The 20,387-nt window shown below is 40.2% G+C and overlaps 2 protein-coding genes across 2 annotated transcripts; both read right to left on the bottom strand.

Annotated features, from left to right (window-relative positions):
• Positions 1-402: 402 nt before the first annotated feature.
• slc17a7a (solute carrier family 17 member 7a) lies at positions 403-12,951 on the bottom strand. Its single transcript, XM_076080999.1, has 13 exons — positions 12,890-12,951; positions 4,962-5,214; positions 4,425-4,543; positions 4,018-4,132; positions 3,842-3,929; positions 3,100-3,186; positions 2,554-2,696; positions 2,251-2,400; positions 1,931-2,063; positions 1,386-1,496; positions 953-1,080; positions 797-866; positions 403-710 (listed from the first exon to the last, which is right to left on the bottom strand). The coding sequence occupies exons 1-13, from the start codon at positions 12,949-12,951 to the stop codon at positions 403-405; spliced, it is 1,767 nt and encodes a 588-aa protein (XP_075937114.1).
• Positions 12,952-14,596: 1,645 nt separating this feature from the next.
• Positions 14,597-20,387, bottom strand: slc6a16a (solute carrier family 6 member 16a; the record flags this gene model as incomplete). The annotated part of the gene is made up of 11 exons (XM_076086715.1): positions 14,597-14,941; positions 15,379-15,541; positions 15,645-15,804; positions 15,982-16,183; positions 16,892-17,084; positions 17,503-17,744; positions 17,883-17,993; positions 18,456-18,631; positions 18,724-18,850; positions 19,816-19,973; positions 20,129-20,387. Coding segments are annotated over 11 exons (2,136 nt in total), but the record flags the coding sequence as incomplete, so codon positions are not given.

Raw genomic sequence — 20,387 nt, 5'->3', positions numbered from 1 at the left:
GTTTTTTGCTAATGAATACTGAATGTGTTTGTGTACATTGATCACTCTAACCCCTGCATGCACGTGCCCACACACACACACACACACACACACACACACACACACACACACACACACACACACACACACACACACACACACACACACACACACACACACACACACACACACACACACACACACACACACACACACACACACACACACACACACACACACACACACACACACACACACACGAATCAGATGCAGACTTTTGATATGTGCAATTGTAAATATTGTACAAAAGCACACAGCAGGTCCATTCAGTACAGCAGTGACTCTCTTACAATCCATTTCCAAACAATCTTCCTTTTTTTCTCCATCTTGTTTTTTTCTTTTAACTTGTATCATGTCGATCTTCTATGTCAGCTCCCTCTCCTCTTCTCCTCCATACATGTACGAGTTGTATCCAGGTGGCTGCACATACTCCTCAGACTTATCCCAGTCCGACACCCATCCAGGCCCGCCTCCTCCTCCTCCTCCTCCTCCTCCGGTCTGTCCTCCATTGGAACCAACCACTGGTTTGCTCATGGCCCCGTACTGCCCGCCTCCACGGTACAGTTCCTCTGTTTCATTGGCCAGTTCATCTTCATCGATAATACCACACTTCTCTTCACTGGTGTCTTCTATGTCCGCCCATGGCTGCTTTTCTCCTGATGCAAAGAGTCCTAGTGAGAAAAAAATATGATCAGCATTTAGACTGAGGTCTTCTGAAGATGCCTCACAAAACATTATAGTCAAAGTCAAGTCATACCATAGAAAATCACTCCTCCATAATGCACGAGGGAAGCTATGAGGAAGACATACTGCCACTCGTCACGTGTCTGAAATTATGTAAAAAGGTGTGAAAGGTGAGTTTGTAATTTTTTACATGACATTGTAAAGTCGATACAAATGAATGTTTTTTTACCTTGTGTTTGGTCATGGCTCCCACAATGAGAGGACACACCATTCCGGATAACGTTCCCACCCCGTTTGAGATGCCCATCAGTATGCTGGCATATCGAGGGGCAATATCCAAGTGGTTAACATTAAACCCTGAGTGAAATAACAAAAGCAGAACATCAGTTCCTGTTTTTTACAATGTTCATGATGCAAATGTTCACAGTTAGTGTTAGAAAAGACGACACCATCTATTGATATTTCTCCCAACAACAGAGTAAGGAGAGAGATTGACTGTTGCAGCCAAGTCAGTACTCATCATTATTAAAGAAATAGTATATATTGATGGAAACAGCTAGCCTGGCGAAGTGTAATAAACAACACTGTTTGGTTTTTACGTTTTAGGTGGATTACGTACTTCTTGGCCGGTAGACAGCATACTTGTTTATAACATCTCTTACCTGAGATAGCAAATCCACTGAAGCCCACAGCGAGGACCAAAAAGGAAATGGCAACACCTTTTGTGTGAGCGAATCCCACCACCAGCAGGAGGGTGGCCTCCATCCCAAAACCTGAAACAAGTAAACACATCGACATCTAATGCAAAAAGGGAGCATTGAGGAAAACTACCCACATTTTGATACTCTGCCTCAACAAGCAATGTTCACCTGTTAAATAGTAGTGCGTTGTATTTATGTTAGAAATGTTACAGGTGTTTCATGCAGAAGAAAAACTGAAAAAGTCTGTCATTGGTTCTTTTTTGTAATTCAATTCAATGGGGCTTTATTGGAGGGCAAGTTTCAGAAAAAAAGCATTATTGCCAAAGCATCAAAATTAAAAAGTACACAATTCTTTATGTTGCTTTCACCACAACAAAGGCAAAAATACCATTTTAATTTCTACCCTTTGAGTTGCTCTTATGCAAACCCAGTGTTTCAGTTTGTCCTCGAGTGTCTGCTCTTATCTTGAGCTTTCCAACTATCACCCTTTCCTGTTTGACACTCACCTCCACAGTTCATGAGCTTCCTGACGTTGGTGGTGGACATCAGGTTGTGGGTTCTCAGGTAGTCTGCCAACTGGCCTCCAATAGGCACGATGATTGTCATCACTAGATGGGGCAAAGCTGACACCATTCCCACCTGAAATGCAAATAAAGTTACATTTTACATAAATCATTTAAAATGCTTGAGGTGACGAGTACAAGGTTATTAGGACACAGCCAAAGAAAATATCAGAATTTCTATTTAACGGCAGTTGAAGTGTTTTAGTTTAGTTTTAATCTAACTACAGCTTTTGTAAAGAAAGTATTTGACGATATAGTCTCACCTTGCTGATCTCAAAGCCAAAGACTTCTTCAAAATAGGCCGGCTGGCTGATGAGCAGCAGGTAGAACGTCCAGCTCCTGCAGAAGTTGGCCACAATGATGGCGTAGACTGGCATGGAGGTGAAGAAGTGTCTCCACGGGGTTTTAAATTTCTGCCATCCAAAGGAATAAGATATTACTGGGATCCCGTGAATTTACTGGGATGGATCAAGAACTAGAGTCAGCTGAGTGTGTATACGTGTGTATCCAGTGTGTTTGTGTGCAGGTCTAACAGATTCTCAGTGTTACATCAGATAGAGTCATACATGCTGAGGATTAAGAAACGTGGCAGACTCTCCGATTGCATCTTCAATGTACTTCCTCTCCTCCGGCGTGATGGTGGGATGGGCTGCGGGACTCTCATAGGACACCAGAATCCAGAACAAATACCAGAATATCCCAACGACGCCTGGAAGAAGAAGGCAGAGAAAGCAGAAGACACAGATGTGGGTAGAGTAGAAAAAGAGCAAGAGAGTTAAAGGGCAAAGAAGTGAGGGAGAAAATGAGAAGTAGAGCTGCTCAGACTTCCTTCCAGGTTGATGCTAATGTTGTGAAGTTAAGTTTTCCAAGATCAGCAGTGGGCTGGGGAGAAATTTGGATTTTGAACACCTGATGCAGACGCATATAAATCCTTGACATTTAACAAAAGCTCTGCCATGCATTCTCGGTCGTAAGCAACAGAAACACAGTAGTTAATGGATTTGGAAACATTTGCATTTGAACTGAAGAGTGCTCGTGTGTGTATTGATATGTTGCTTGGCTGATAGTACTGCTGTAAGACAAAACACATATTTGAATACAAGGATACTAACCATAGACATAGAATACTGAAGGCCACCCAGTGTATTGCACCAGTATCCCAGCTAAAGGCATTGCCACCACCGCCCCTGCATAGGATCCTAAGAAAGCATAAAATATAACAAATTGTTACTTTTCATCATAATCACATAATCATTTCAGTGCTCAAAATGCGTAATATATATTGTTATTCAGTGGTCATAGAAATTCACACGTCCAATACTTTTAATTAAAGGTCACGTGTCATGTCAGGGTTCACACTTGTATGTTGGGTTTCACTTTGTTTTTCTCACACCGTCTATCTGAATATACCTGCAATCAACCTCTGTCTGAAACTCTGTGTTTGAGCGCGTTTCATCAGAAAGGTGTTAAGAGGCAACAGCTTGGGTCTATGTCTTCTTCCTGACAGCTGATGTCATTCACATACACTGCTAACCGGAAACAAACTGGGACACATTTAGTACTTTAAAACTGTGAAATTATCTATATGTTGTATAGTTGTGATGTCACAACCATACAGAAATACTGTCGGCTCATTTAAATGCACAGTTTCTGAATAATATGTGTATTTCTTCATGGACTGAGCTTTTTGATTACTTTCATCAAAGTTTTTATAGACCTGTGTTATGATAAAAAAAAAGACATAATATGACATGACTCACAGAACTTAACTCTAGTGGACATCCCAAAGTCTCTGCATCTCAAAAAGAGATATTGAATTTTGGGGAAATGTGTCAGAAAGGTGTGAAACTTTACCACAAAAGGCTGTCGTGGCTAATCGACTTCTCTCAAGAGGAGGAGCCCACTTGGCCCAGATCCCGTGGCAGGCTGGGTATGATACACCCTGAAGGACACAATGCAGTTAGGAAAACACTCATGCTTCCAGGAATGCTCTTTACACCAGCACATGTGCACACAGGCACATACTGTACCTCAACAAGGCCCTGGCATATCCTAACCAGTATGACGCAGCTGTAATGGCAGCGAGCAGCAGATGGAATCAGCATGTTGAGGGTGGATGTGGCCACTATGGCAAAGCCAAACACTCTTAAACACACAGAAGAACAAACAAGCTGCCTCAGATCTAATGTTCAACAGTAGCAGATGAAAACAAACTGAAAGGATGAAGCTTCATGGTCGTGGTCCTACATGTGACTGGAGTTATTTACTGGTGCTTGTTCTATCAATGCTGCTACACCATCTTGGCATCTGTTTATAAGGACTATGTTGAAATTACTTGATTTCTGAATTTCTGTGCATGTCATGCACAAAAGTTACCCTATTTACTGTAGACAAGATTACTGTATGCCAGAAGACATTGTAATGTGAAGACATTCACCTATTGGCTGCAAATTTTTGACATATAAAGCCCCCCGGGATCTGTGTGACGATGTAGCCCCAGAAGAAGGAGCCGTGGATCATTCCCACCGTCTCAGGGTCCCAGGTGAACTGTGCAGCCTGGAGAGAAGAAAATATGTGACTTTAACTTCATCAATTCAAAATGTAGTCAAAACAGAAGAGATAACTGTCATTGGATGACATGGTTAATATACTCTCAGCTTGCAATACACATTCGTAAATCTGTTGGTATAAAAATTTGTTATAAACAAAACTTTTCAGTGCAAAATGAGGGAATATATATGCTTACATTGTTTCTCTCATGTTCACGTTATAAGCACATTTAGCCTGAGAGAAGAAGTGTTTTCTCTATTATTCATTTCTTTCTTTTAATAAAAAATATCTTTACTGGCATTAATCCGAAATGAAGCAGATCATATAGAATCAGAAACAAATCGTAAAAAGAAGGCAAACGTCCTTGTTAAAGACAAACTGATAGAATAAATTCAAAATCTTTGATTTCTATTTTGCCACTTACCACGAGTACTTCCTTGTTGCCTTTGAAGACAGTGTGGTCATTCACCATGCTTACAATGGCCACACCCAGGTTGCAGCGGATGCCAAAAGAGATGCAGAATCCCAGGCCAGACAGGATTGCGATGATGTACCGCCTCGGTAGGCCAAAGCAGGTACAGTCCACCATTGGCAGCTCCTTCTCCTCCACCAGCTCAGGGCGGCCCTCCGCTGATAATTCAATGGTTTCTCCATTTGGCTGCCGCTTCTCAATCAGCCTGAAGGGAGACAAAGACAACAGTGTGCATTAAACTACAAGCTAGCCTCTGCACTTTGGGGACAAAAACATGCTCAAAAGAGGAGTAAAGGCAACACTTGTGGTTCAGGCAATGCTTTAAAAAGAAATCAGTTAATATGTAAAAGCTTGAAATACAAGAAACATGGTGGCCTGGTGTCAGATCATTGAGGAAGACGATGCTTCTTTTCATCTTTCATGTACATCTTCTACCACATGGCTTTCTGCATTTCTCAGAAAGGAGCAATAAGATATATTTTCACAAACGTGAGGAAGATATTATATGTTTTTGTGTTATTTTGAGGCTGCGTGTATCTTTTCTTTCACTGCAGGGATTTTGTAGAATTTGCCTACTTTTCATATCTCTCTCTCTTACTCTCTTACACCTCGATGCAGACAACATGCACTATGTTGTGGTCGTGTCTGACTCCCAGTGTGTAGAAGCAGCTGTCACCAGCCGAGGAGCCGAGTTAGCTACGACAGCACATTCCCCCAGTGTCCGCTGCTCCAGGACACCTGGGACCGGCTGCCATACTGGTGCTGTTCAAGATGTCCGGTCTCAAACAGGAGCTCTCCAGAGGCCTACCTCTGTGTGTTTATACTATGAGGTTCTTCAGACGGTGAACAGAGATAATGAAAGGGGTGAAAGAGTCTGACGTCTTTCAGATTGCCAATTCACTGAACTGCAACATTTTGTAGAGAGTAATCAATATTTGAAGTGTTATTTCCAAAAAGACATCCATTCTGATATACACATTTACATTTTTTCAATCTAAAATGATTTAGTTTTTTGTCATCCAAGGAACTTCTTTATTTACCATTAAATTGTTTTTGTTATATATCAGTTTGCCTGAGAAGAGACCAATATTTGTCATTATTTTAGGCTGACCATCTTTGTCAAATGGTGGGGGACACTTTTTCCACAGGAGTCAAACAGAGAAGTCAGGAGAGCGGCCATCTGTGTATCATAACCTCCATACTCTCAACCCCCCTTATCACACACACACACACACACACACACACACACACACACACACACACACACACACACACACACACACACACACACACACACACACACACACACACACACACACACACACACACACACACACACACACACACACACACACACACGTGGACTTAAGTAAATACTTTCTACAGATACATTTTTCTCAGATTAAATCAAACAGTGCCACGTGTATATGCTGTAAATCTTAACCTGTGTGTGTGTGTGTGTTTTCAGAGCAAAATGCACTCTTGTGTCAACCGTCCACTTTCCAACGGGCTGATCCAGTTAGGCAGTGAGCTGGAGAATTTTGCACATAAACTGACATAATAACTACAAGGATTTGCTCCATGTGACGAGGATGGTTGCATCGTTAAAAACCTGTTTCAAAATTGAGCTTTAATAAATTCCCAAAACAAGTGTTTACTGCATTGAAGGCGGCTTTGTGTTTCAAGCAAATGATCAAGACAATTCATCTCTCTCAGCACAACGGAACTCCAAGATAACTTATTCACGCACACTCACACAAGACATGTCAGACTCTGCACTACTGCTAAATTATTGACGTGTTTTTGGATGAGATAAATAATTCACTCGAGCTTTTATACCATGATCTGTCACTATCTATCTGTTAGCCTGTCTGCACATATTTCTCAGTTATGCTTGTGGATTTCACTGCATCCCCCTCTGCATAATCTCTTTATACATCTATGCAATCTGCCAATAAACAAAGATATGCCAGTATAACGATGTGTAAATGAATACTGGATCATCACGAGACATTCTGGTTGTAAAGTAAAACACAAAGCAAAATAAAAAAGTAATAATTTGTAAAGGAACATTTTGGAGTTTGTCAGAGATTAGAGAGGGTGATGCATCCTCTCTCTCTCTCTCTCTCTCTCTCTCTCTCTTAATCCATCACTACATTCAGATTAGGATTACGAAAATGATTTACTTCCGGAAATGAATATGGAAGGACAGAATATCGCTGGCCGTAGATCGGCATGCTTCTCCCTCCATTATAAACACATGGCTGAGTTCATTCTGGCCTTTGATTCAGTTTTTTTGTCATTTTGGAAATCAGATTGCTTTCACTTACATGACGTTATTTTATGTTTCAAGTCAAACATTTAATGATTCCTTAAATGTCCATCTGTTACAAACACGTAACATTTTCTGTGAAGGTACATATATTATATATTTCTCTGATAATTACCAAATTCACTTTGTGGTCTGAGCAAACTGACTGTTATAAGCCTCTGTTTATTATTGTTTTAGCTATAGCAAAGCAGACACATGCCATTTATTCTACAGAAGCTGCACAGGCCTCCACAGTGCACCAAACACAAGAAACAGAGAGATGAAGTCGTTACAAATTTTATAAATCAAAGCAAAAAGTTGATCAAAAAGCTGATGTGACAAAAAGGAAGGTGTGCACTTTTTTCTGTTGAATCAGTTGGCTGCACACACCGCTGTCCTCTCTGTGCTAAACAAACGTGCTGACTCACACCCTGAGTGGAGCTCAGTATCCTCCTTCAGAGTTAGTGAAGGCTGCAGGAGCATCCTCATTAGACCTCACGACAGATTGTAGCCTGACACCAACACATACGCTACCTGCTAACGAGGCTAGCCCACAGCAAAAATTACCGTTGATTACAGATGCTTCCCGCTAAAGGGCAATCTCGCTCTAGTACGTGTGTGTGTGTGTGTGTGTGTGTGTGTGTAAGGGTCTCAAAATAGCTGACTAGCTGAAGGTCTCCCCTTTCCAATGTTGCAGTGTGTTTACTTTACAAACAAAGATGTTAACACAGCATTTGCTTCATCTCTGAGCAAGTAGAGGTGAAACACCTAGAGTAAAGGCATTTGCCTTCGTGTGAGGCTCACCATACTGTGAGCTTGACATCAGCTGATGTAGCTCTTCTTGTTAGCATGGCGAGGACCTGATTGGTCTCAGCTGGCAACAATTAATGAGCGAGAGAGCATGGAGTCCCGTGACCTCAGGCTCTCTGAAAAATCATAATTACAATAGTAACAGGCTCAGTGGAGACTCAGTAACACCTCAAACTGAGCTCATATGTCTGCTTTTCACCTGAGCACAAGCAGCAAAGTTACACCTACAACGTAAAAAAAAAAATGAAATGAAATTTACAAAGTCAACCTGAAAAAGTCAATCAATTTAGTGTAAGAAGTACATTGGGTTTGAATGTTTTGATCAATTCACATAAATACTAATAGGTAAATAGTTTTGTTTATAAAAACATCAGAACATTAGTGAAACATGCACGTTATACATTCACACAGCCAAAGTTAATGTATTTATGCATCTTATTTCATTCAATTAACAATCCCAAAGATATTTAGTTTACTCATTTAATTTTAATAAAAATGTTCCCATCAACAGTGGAATATTTAATCATATATAATGTGAAACTCCCTTAAATACTATTTCAATTTACAGTCAACGTGATAGACCATCATACAGACGATCTATCTGGAGGATACTTCTGTTAAATGTATCTATTAAATGCATTTGCTGTTAAATTGTGAAAAAATAACTAAGTTTGCCTAATTTATGATTTTTCAATAATATATCAGCTTTGACTAAATAACACCGTGAGTCTCACGGGCTGGTTGGTGACCTGGGACTTTTGTTACCCTGTATATTAAATTCAGCAATTCACAGAGCGTTCTGTGTAATCCTCCGATAAGAGGATAGAGAGAGAGAGAGAGAGAGAGAGAGAGAGAGAGAGAGAGGTTGACAGTAAAAATATTATATAACGCCTGGTCATTATTTTCCACATCCATGTACTAAATTGATCCTCCATTGTGCTGTATGTAAAACATGCTTTTCTTTCTTTATTTCAGCCCACCCACTCTAGTGCTTTTGTCTAAAAACGATTTCCCCCTTATTCCCCCTTTAATTGTAGGTCAGGTGTTTAAAGTATGGGCGCTAGCTTGAGGAATTTTTAATAATAAAATTGCAGCAATTTTGTTATTTCAATAGTGGTGTCTCCCCCGTCTATACTTCATCCATGAGCCTCTCACTCTCCCTGAAGTGAACAGATTGGGTCTCGGTGGGACTGTGTCACCCAGGGAGACACCCTCCTCCCCATCCTGTCACACCACTTTTTTTTCACTCTCCTGTGGACACACACTCTCTCTCACACACCCACGCACGCATCCACGCATGCACGCACTCACACACAACTATCCAAAGACACATATCATTCAAAAACCCACACGTGTGACCTTCATAGACGTATTATCTAATTGGTCACATATATAACTCAATCACTGTAGTGCATCTGCACACACACGTACACAGCTTCTCACCATACCTTTACCTAACGATGATCTGAGTGAAGTCATAAGATTAATAAAAACCTCTTCTCTTATACTGTTTCTTTGCCTTCTAGTTCTGTTGTTTTTTAACTCAACCTAACAAGGCATGGATGCAGCGTGAATATAATGAATCCTTACTGACATCATGGATACACACAGCATCGCCGCCAATAACAGGAGTGACACAGACAGACTGGCAGACAGACAGAAAGTCAAAAGATCAAGAAAGAGAACACAAGCAGAAGCATTTCAAAAGTATAATTTTCAATCTTCAAGTCTCTAAACTGCCCAGGATTCAGTGAGGGATGTCTTTCTGCCTCAACCACAACCACAACCAGTTCAACAGCTTTAATATTATCACTTCTATTGTCATAATCACAATGATTATACTATTAAAATCCCTGAACTGATGACAGGTCATTCAAATGGATCTGACTTTACATTAGACGGCTTTTTTTTCTTTCATAATAAAAATTCGGAATAGTGTATTGTGCAAAAGCGACAATTTAACTGTAATATTACATTTCAGAAGATTCCAAAACTGTGATACAAACCATTAATTCATCAGTAAACTGCTCTTAAATATTCATGTTAACATAGTGTAATATATAATACAACAATTGACAATAACTCCTAAATTGATAGAAATGCAATAATTAAAATGATGCCCAAACGTTTGCAGTTTTTGCAGTTTGCCAAAGCCTGAGTGGTTAAAGAAGTAGGCATAGGTTGATGTCATCATTTGTTGAATATTTCATTTATACCACTTTTTAGACCACAGTGTAAGAAATGGAAAATGTAGCACTCCACTGCAAGTAAAATGGATTAAAAATGGATATTTCCTTGTGTGTATTGCAACACAATCTATCCTTGTGTGGCATGCAATCCTGCAGATGCAACAAACACCAGATTAATTTAAAAGTCTTTCAATTACCCTATATATGTCATTTTAATGAGACGTAGAATGGGATATTATTAGAAACTTTAACAAAAATGATGATGAGAAGATGGTTGTAGTTTGATTATATTTTATGTAGTGCTCCTTGCTACAAGGAGATGAATAAATGATATTATAGGCCATAATTTAACGTTGTTGAAAGAGGGAATTGTAAGAGTAGAAATGTAGTGTGCACTTGACCTTACAGTGATGAAGTTTATGCTTACCTAGTGGAGTTTAATATAGAAACAGGGGATGCATTCTGATGGAGAAAATGTTTAAATAATAGATGAACTCCTGGCTGCTTTCATCAGGAGGGATTTTGTCTGTGAGGTGGTGAGATTGCACACACACACACACACACACACACACACACACACACACACACACACACACACACACACACACACACACACACACACACACACACACACACACACACACACACACACACACACACACACACACACATCTATTCACACAGTGCAGGGCTGTCCTGTGATCATGCACATTTATAAACATACACACAGATGGATGCCTTAAATCATGCATCTTCCACATAAATTTGAACAAAATATTCACTTTTTCTTTTGAAACCATTGCCTGTACTTAACAGTGTGACACATAATACCAGTTAACTGTCTAAGCCAAGGAAACACCCACTAAAACCAATCTGGATTCAATCTTACATCACATCTCTCTCAGCTGTGGCCGTGCAAACGCATGACTCACAACCAGTAAATCAGAAAAAGCCTGAGATTTGCATGTCCGTTAATCTGGGAGACCCCGATAGGCTGAAAGTTATCTGTGCATGGTGTCTCAACGGCTCAATGGATGGATGGATGGAGGATGGAGGATAGAGGAGGGAGCGGCTAGAGGAAGTGACATGGGCTTGGATGGAGTGGGTGGGAGGGGAGAGTTTAGGGATTTGCGTGGCTCGACAGCTGGACTGAAAAACAGGCTATTTCAGGACGGGATTTATACGTTTGGTTGCTACCTCAAATCCTGAGAGTGAAAGCTTAAAGCAATGGTTATTGCATGAGGTTCTATCAGTGTCTTTAATCTCTCTTTTTACTGAAATATTGTCAGAACACCAATCTGTGTTGCAACTTTTGTATTGATATGCAATTTATTAACATATATCCATCACTCCTAACACGTTTCAGTTTGTTATGTATGTTGATCTTTTCTTTAAGGATTACACAGTCAGGGACATGAACTAATCAAGATCAGTTTCTTCATTAACCATCTTAAAAAGCTACTGTGTGAAGGCCATGCATTTAGATGGCACAGCTGTACAGATTTAATTGTATTACTTTGGGGCTAAGTCTTCAAATCTTCAAATTGCTCACAACCCAACTAGTCCACAACCCAAAGATATTACATTTTCTCCCATAAGCGGAAGGAAAACTGTTTGAAGCAGATGTGAGAAGCTAGAAATATGTTTGGCATATTTGGTTAAAAAAATACTCAAAAGATTAACCGATTAACAAAATAGTTGCCTATTTTCTGTTGACCGACTAATCAATTAGCCCGCTAATCGTTTCGGCTTTGCATCACTATAATGACTAATATGGCTTTCTCTTGTTTGATCAGCCAATTTTAAACAGCATTGGCTTTGTAATACAAAATTAAGTTAAATTAAATGTGTTTGATGGACGGATGAATAGATGGATAGATTTGACTTTGGTCCCATCTGATCAACCATCTCATTCAGAAAACGCACGGAAACATTACGTAACCCGAGTTACACACCCGTCTCAAATATACTTAATCCATTTTGAGTTGACTTTAGCAAACAAACAAACATGAGATGCTGCAGGAAAGCAATTAGTTCCAGAGACAACAGCAACATTCATGATTTCAGAGGAAATGTGTGCAACAAAGCATCCAGCCACAACGAGAAAACATCTTGTTCCAAACACACACACAGACACCGAGTTCATCGCACTTTCAATACACACTTTTATCCCGATGACATCCCCACAATTGACTTCTTTTTTATTTGGTGGATATTACCCTAATTTCTTCCTGCAAATAAAAATGAACTATTTATGAAAAGACAGCCAAACATTTTTCTATCATTGACACAATATTTCATCCACTTGGTCATCAAATCAATGTGCGCTGCTCACAGCTGGGCTTTTGCCACTATACCGACATTATGTTTGCGGCTTAAACCCAAAAGTCGCCTCTGTTTCCATTGGAATCAATATCTAACAAACTTTTTCTCGAGTTACTGTTTGGAAGAGAGAGGATGGGAACCCGCAGCATGATGAACTGCTGTGTCCCGCAGAACAAGATCACCAAACGCGTGAAAATGGGGAGAAGTCAGAGGTGGAATCAGGAATATTTGAAATAGGTGTGTACCTGTTAATTTTCCCCAGAGTTTTGCCCGCGACCGCCTTAATCCTGTCTGGTCGGATATCCATCCTTGCAGCTTCTTGGCCCGGCTGGTTTGCTGATGTCCCGCGCGCCCTCCTGTCCTGCCGGAAAGCGCAATTTCCTCTCTCTCTCTCTATCCCTCCCTCCCCCTCTCATCCCTCCGTTACACGCACAAGCCTCCAATTCACTTTCAAACGGGCCACAGAAAGGTGAACTTGAAAGTGGAATAAACTATTAGCACATACGTGTGTAATGGGGAAGACGCTTCTTTTTTGTATCTCTCTGTAACTGAGATTTGATGATTACAAACCCTACAATCTTACTGATAGAACTATATAAAAGGGCAGATCACACCTAGACTATAATGTCGTTCATTTTAATAACACCATTTTTAAAGAATTGAATACACAAAAGCCTTAATTGATTTAAAGCTGAGATTTTAGTATGTAGCAAATTACATGTATGAAATCTATCTGCATAACAACATTGACGTTGAAATAATTTTAACTGCAGGCATTGGCAGCCAAATAATGTTGACTTATGATGTTCAATCCCACATACTGTAAAAGGCACATGCGTGTGATTTGAAGACAAATGTGATCTGCATTGTCCAGGAAAAATATCATAAATTGCAAAAAGTTAAATTGCCACTCTAACTTTACTATTCTTCAGTTTGTTGAGCCCTTAAGCAATGCCACAGTCAAACATGTTACACTTAACTTCTATTAGGGGCTTCAGCTTCATGAAAAATGAGAAAAAACAACAAAATGTTTCATTCACTCTTTCTTAACTGAAATAAACATAAAAAAAAAAAAATCAAATGTCCTCATACACAATGTCCTAATCAATATTATATTTGACTTTTAGAAGGTGTAAAAATAAAAAATAAAACGATTCACTGGTGATGTATAAATCATAAAATGAAAAAAGAAATCCCCATCCAGTCAGGTTGCTGCCATCTAGAGGTTTATTTAAAGTCCTCATCTCGTACAGTACAATTCTGCTACACTGAGCACATTGTGACATTTAAAAACATTGCTGTGGTCTAATGAGGTAAAATGATACAAATAGAATGTAAAATAGTTATTTTACTGACATATTAAAATTTCACACACTGATTTACAACAGAAATGAACGTAAATATTCAAACACACATTCTCTCACACACACACACATACACACACGCACGCACATACACACACACATCACAGCAGCTCAAGGTAGAATGTTTTCATGCAAATTTATACTTGGCATTTAGCTAAAAATACTCATAAAGCCTATTTTTGTCCGTTGCCGTCTTCTTCAATTCACCGGCCAACGAATGAAACAAGGCTGGCAGACACAAAAGACAACAGTGTGTCACTTTCCAACTCTAAAACCTTCCATAAATTCTGTATTTCATCAAATATAGCAGCTTATTCCTTTTTGATGCATCTGCGAGTGTTTTTATTGTCAGAATATTGTGATTGGTTCAGACAATGAATGAAGGGAGGACTTGTATTTTCATAACTACAGAATCTAAAAAGCTTTTGATTTGACTGATGTATGATAAATGGGTGCAAACCCACGACTCTTGCGCAGATTAAAAATAATTCTCTTTATTACTGACCTCCCTTCACTTTGCGATCTCTCTTGCAGGGTCTTACTCATGCACTCTGGAGCATGAAACATTTCTTCCTCCCACAGCCATGCTCAAACCCCTGTATCTTGTTCATCATCATCTTCCTCCTCCTCCTCCTGCTGCGACAGGAGCCGGTAGTGTTCGTTGCCCAGCGGCAGAAAGGCAGTCCTGGGATGAGCCTCGTCTTCCTCAGTGGGGACTCTGTGATGGGAACCCAGCTGCTCAGTGGAGCTGCACTTGGTGTACAACTCACGGTGCATCTCTTGGTGCACCTCCTCGGAGCGAGTGTTACAGGCCTTGGGATTTTTCAATGTGGAATAGATGTAGCCAATAGGCACAGGCAAGCTGGCAAAGATTATCAGCATGACAATCATACCAAGAGCCCAGCCAGGGTACTCAAGAGTCATCTCAGAGGCCTGAAGAGAGGAGAAGACAAAGCATGTCAGAGAGAGAAACATGGGCAGGCACAATACTGCTCAAGAGTTAACCGTCAAAAACACAGTATAAATAACTTTGTTATGACCATAAAAAAATTGCACAGTAAGATTAAATTATTCCCTATTATTAGTCTTTTAGAATATCAATATATATGAATATGAAAACCTTAATGCGAAGAAGTAAATCAAAATAATCACAACATCATAACACGTAAATACAATTAATACATATTAAGTTGCTTCAACAGCTTCAAAAAAAAAATAATCGCCATTTGTTTTTGCAGTTATTGAGTGCAGTTGGAAGAACAAGTGTACAAATCTTGGTGAGTATGTCACATATATTGTAAACTATAACAGAGGATTTTGTGTATTAAATTGTTTTGTGTAGGACAGAGAGCTGTAGGCCGGTATCTTACCGTGGTTTGATTCCAGGCGGTGTACGTTGGCCTTTTGAAGACCATACGCAACAAACTTGCAGCCAGAAGACCAACCATCGACAGCAAACAAACATATTTCCAAAGATATTTGTACACCACTGGAGGGCGCCATTTGAGCATGACTTCAATGTCATCCAGGAAGCTGCAGTGACAGAGAACATTTACAGGTGATTTTCAAAATAAGGAATAAAAGACAAGAAAACTGAACAGAAATAATTGAACAGTTAAAGTTAGTGGTTTCTTACCGATCTGTTCCATAAACCCACGCCACACTAGTGGTTTCAAAGATTACAACAATGACTAACGGTAGAGTTGCAGAGTAGTCGTCAAACATAGCCACAAAATAGTTGCCTGAGCGCTGAGTGAACAACAGTCCTATTATGAACCCCAAAGCACAGCTGGACACTAAAAAACAAAAAGGCAGGCAGACAGTGTTAGTTGGACCGTATTACTGCATACAGACATTTGTAGTCTTTAGAGGCAATAGATGTCTGAATTCTTAAAAGAAACAAAATTCTGGCAGGCCTATACATAGTCAGACACCAAAATATCCTGCCTGAGGCAGAATTCTGTGTGCATTACCAGTGAGTAGGGTCCGGTGGCGGCCCAAGAAGCTAAAATTGTCCATGAGAGGTGTGAGGATTCCCTGCATGGTCCCAAACATGGTGCTGAGGCCCAGGTTGAGCAGCATTAGGAAAAACAGTGTGGACCAGAAGGGGCTGGCAGGGAAAAGGGCCATCACCTCAGTGAAGGCTATGAATGCCAGGCCTGTCCCTTCAACACCCTGCACGCACACAAAGGGAAGATAGAAAAGGTAGAGGGAATAAGTCTGAACAGGATTTTTTAAAATGTTGACTGAAGAGTACAAACACTTATTGTGACTCCATGCACATCCAAGAGAAAACTAAATATGCGAGTTGGGATTGGTATTTCCAGCAGCCTCCCTTAGCAAGTACATTACCCAATCTTATAAGTTAGTATTTGGACCCCTATTTGTAGCTCCACACCAGAAGCACTGCTGTAGTAGTCTGCAGTAGGGGGTGAGTGATCTTTTTTCGTAAAATAAACACTATTAGATAAGATAACCTTTAGTACCCCAGCTTGTTTCTTTAGTTTCTCCTTTCACTCCTCTATCACAGCTTGTTTGCATCTCGCCAAGCGACGGACTAGATACTGTGTCCCATATGTTGTCTTCCTCTTGCCAGCTGGATAATCTACAATACCTCACAGACTTATCAGGGGTCCTGGGAACCTCAGTACCACACCTTCTTACTATTTAAACGTTCACCTCAGTTTAAATCCCACATTTTTTAAGTTGTCTTCGCTAACTATTTTAAGTTAATGCTTTGATTCCTGCTTGTCTAATTGTTTTCTGAGATAGTTTTATCCGTTAGAAATTCTCTTGAAGGTTTTTTTCTGGTTTTGTGACGCAGGACACGTGTTGATAGCCTACTTATAAAGAAAGATAATTCAAATTTGATCTCAGGTATACCTTATTCATCTCCTCTTCCAGGCTGCAGTCAGTGATGTTAGGACCAATCGTTGAGCTGTAGTGACTGTACCACTCTCTGTATTCAGCTAAAGACACAGAGCTTGGATCTGTCATGTTGATCCAAGGCCAACCAAGGCCAACCAAGTGCTGGTTAGATTCATAGGACGACATCAGGCTTAGAAGACCAAGATTTCTGGAAGAGGTTAGAGTAAAAGGACAAAATATAAGTTAGGCAATATCAGCTGAGAAAAGTCACCGTTACGGTTAATCTTGAATATTTATCATGAATATGCTAAATTACCAGGAAATAATGCACGACATTCCACCTTTGGGACAGATACTGTAGAAATTCATCAATCTTCAAAGGGCAATGCATGAAAGTGTTTGCCTTCAATAGTATTTTCAACCAGCAAGAGGGCTTTTTTTTTCTGAGCCTTAAGCAAAACAACTACACTTTATTATATAGTTTGGTCTTTGAGAATACTGTACAAACTAAACATTTTGGCTTATTTATTATTTCAGCAGCATTAGAAATATTGTGGTCGATGGTAATGAGTGCACATTAATAAACATACAGACACACACACACACCCACACACACACATCCGTACTCAGCCACGCAGCGTAGTGCAGTGTTCTTGGCACGGAAACCCAGCACAACGAAAACCACCAGCGAGGCCAGCACAGACGTCATGAAGTTGATGCCGGAGACCATCAGCGCGTCCCTGTGGCAGTTGTTGTGGACTGGATTGTAGGAGGAATACGCGATAACAGAGCCATAGCCAAGTCCAAGGGCAAAAAACACTTGTGTAGCAGCCTGGCGCCATACCTGCACATTTCCCCAGATTTCCAGCTAAAAATGATCACAAAACAAAGTCTTATTAACTTAATTAAAACATTAAATTAAAACACTTTTCATTTGCCATAAATTAGATACAAATTATAATCAACACATGATTATAACCAAACACGAGGTGAAATGTGTGCTTACTTTAGGATAAAACATAAATTTGATTCCTTCCATCGCACCGTCCAACATCAACCCTCTGATGAGGAAAATAAAGAGCACCACATACGGGAAGACTGAGGAAAAGTACATCACCTAAGATTTGGGAAAAGAAATGGAAGATGATTTCTGTGCCAGAGCATTTTTAAGGAATGGTTTGACACTTAGGGAAATATTCTTAATGGCTTTTGACAGAGAGTTAGATGAATAGACTGATACCACCAGTTAGCAAAGCTGAGCATTAAGGCTGGAGACGGGTACAGGGCTAGCCGGGCTCCGTCTGGAGGAAATAAAATCTGCCTACCAGCAATAAAGCTCACAAATGATTTCACTAATCCTGTCTTTGTGCTAAGATAAGCAAATGGGCTGCTAGCAGTTGCTTATATTTACCGGGCAAATGAGAGTGGTATGTATCTTCTCATCTAACTGTACGCCAGAACCCCCCCACAAACAATATGGCCTTACTCCTTTAACAATTTAACAAAGCATAATGTGTGTAGGTATTGGTTGTTGATATCCCTTGGAGCTGGGTGATAAAGAGAAGAAAGTTTAACTTACCTTTGCAGAAGACTTGATGCCCTTGATCATAGCCAAGGAGACAATTGCCCAGGCCGCCAATAAACAGCCCGTCATGATGGGGTTAAACTCTCCCGATTCTTCGATGGAATTCGTGATGTTAAGAGCTTTCCGAAACCAGAAATATGACGTTGGGGAAGAACCTGCACATTCTTTCACTGTTGATTGAGAACAGACAATATTCTAGACCTTACTGGCATCTACAGTACGTGACACCTCATTTTGATTAACATCTCAGTTATGTCAGTACCTGTGTCGTTGGTGGTTACATCAATTGGACAGTGCTCCCATGGCAGAGGATACTGAAAAGAATTACCCAAGTAGAACAGGCTCCATGCAATAATAACATTGTAGTAAAGAGCCACGTAAAAACAGACCTAGAGGAGAAGAAAGGGTTCATGAATGATTTACTTAATGACATATTAATATTGACATAGCGAGGCCTTTGCGATATTGGTTACAGTATGTGCCGACCTCTTTAGTGTGCAGTCTGAAAAGTTCTTTCAAGGTCAAGAGGAGAACAGCAAACATAAATCCACCTACGATAGGATTCTTTTCTAATTTAATGCACGTGTCACCCAAAAGTGCTAATTAAAGTGTCGACACTTATGTTTAAAGCCTAGCAGTAATGAATTGTGACACTGACAGGGACTAAAAGAGAAATGTGCCTTTTTGGAAAAACAACCAAAAAAACATCGGCGTCCAAGCATACAAGTATACTTCTGTGTGCCGTGTGTGCACAGAAAGTTATTGCCGACTCTGTGTTTGCCACGTTCCGGCTGTAGGGAAAAGTGTTACGCAACAAACTGCCAGCAATACAGCGCACTGCTTCTCTCACATTACAGCATGGCATGATGTCATCAGCGTCCTTTCTTAAGTATACATACAGCGTGGCTGGTAATAAAAAGACAGTTGTTTAACGAGAGGTGATATATGAGGAAGCACTGCTATGGGGTTTTTCATGAGACCAGTGGAGGAAGACATTCATGCCTATGAATCTTTTCATTCTGGGGCTCATATCTAAAATATTGATGATGGCCCGATCTTTGAAACTCTAACATGAAAAAGTCAGGCAGCTACCGAACCACGGCAGCCGAGATACTGTGAGCTTTGAGTAATGACGTTGCAAATGTGTTTGTAAAAATACATCCAATATAATACAGGATAAAGAATATATAATATATATATATATATAATAGAGATATTATTGCCTCCCCATTTTGGCTTTTATTTGCCCCCACTAACAAATAAACCAAAACATGACTTTTCATTCATACATGAACAGTACAATCCCAAACCCAGAACGAAACAATGTTAAGAGAAAAAAAAAATCAACTCTCACAATGCAGCTGGAGTAACCGATGCCTGCCAGCTTTGGGGAGATGTGCTTCCATACACCAATGCTGCCTTGGCGAATGCTTTGGCCGGCTGCCAACTCCATGAAAAACAGTGGAACTCCCACAAATATTAAAAGAAAAACATACAGCAGCATGAAGGCCCCTAGAAAGAGGCAAAGAAGATTTTAAAACATGCGTCAAAATAACCATGTGTGTAAAAAAGAATCGTCAGCTACTAGTTTCAAGAGAGCTACTGTGATGAGTCAGTCAAAACTACAGAGCTGAAATGTACATTTTCTTTTCTTTAAAGACACTCACCTCCTCCATTTTGGTGGCAAAGGTATGGGAACCTCCACACATTCCCCAGGCCCACACTGAACCCCACCTGTGCCAACACATACTGGAGCTTAGAGTCCCATGCTGGTCGGTCGGCATCGCATGTCTCAACTCCATCTGGACCTTGCCCAGTTGTAAGATGAGTTTCAGACTGAGCCTCACTCAACCAGGCTCCATTCTCGTCGCCGTCCAGAGGAGGTTTCTCCGTCTTGACATGAACAAAGAAGAAGAATGATAAACT

This window comes from Anarhichas minor, unplaced genomic scaffold (assembly GCF_050575085.1).
Source record: "Anarhichas minor isolate MPS153535 unplaced genomic scaffold, ASM5057508v1 ptg000007l, whole genome shotgun sequence".
In the NCBI taxonomy this organism is placed as follows: domain Eukaryota; kingdom Metazoa; phylum Chordata; class Actinopteri; order Perciformes; family Anarhichadidae; genus Anarhichas; species Anarhichas minor.
The sequence above is the reverse complement of the archived record's forward strand: the minus strand, read 5'-3'. Positions and strand labels throughout refer to the sequence as shown.

What these genes read in the sequence shown, in the direction of transcription:
- slc17a7a (XM_076080999.1), bottom strand. Translation starts at nt 12,951, where the DNA reads ATGGATATCCGACCAGACAGGATTAAGGCGGTCGCGGGCAAAACTCTG. An exon ending in ACTCTGGGGAAAATTAACAG is followed by an intron (nt 5,215 to 12,889) that starts GTACACACCTAT and finishes GTCTCCCTTCAG; the next exon opens with GCTGATTGAGAAGCGGCAGC. An exon ending in GCAACAAGGAAGTACTCGTG is followed by an intron (nt 4,544 to 4,961) that starts GTAAGTGGCAAA and finishes TCTTCTCTCCAG; the next exon opens with GCTGCACAGTTCACCTGGGA.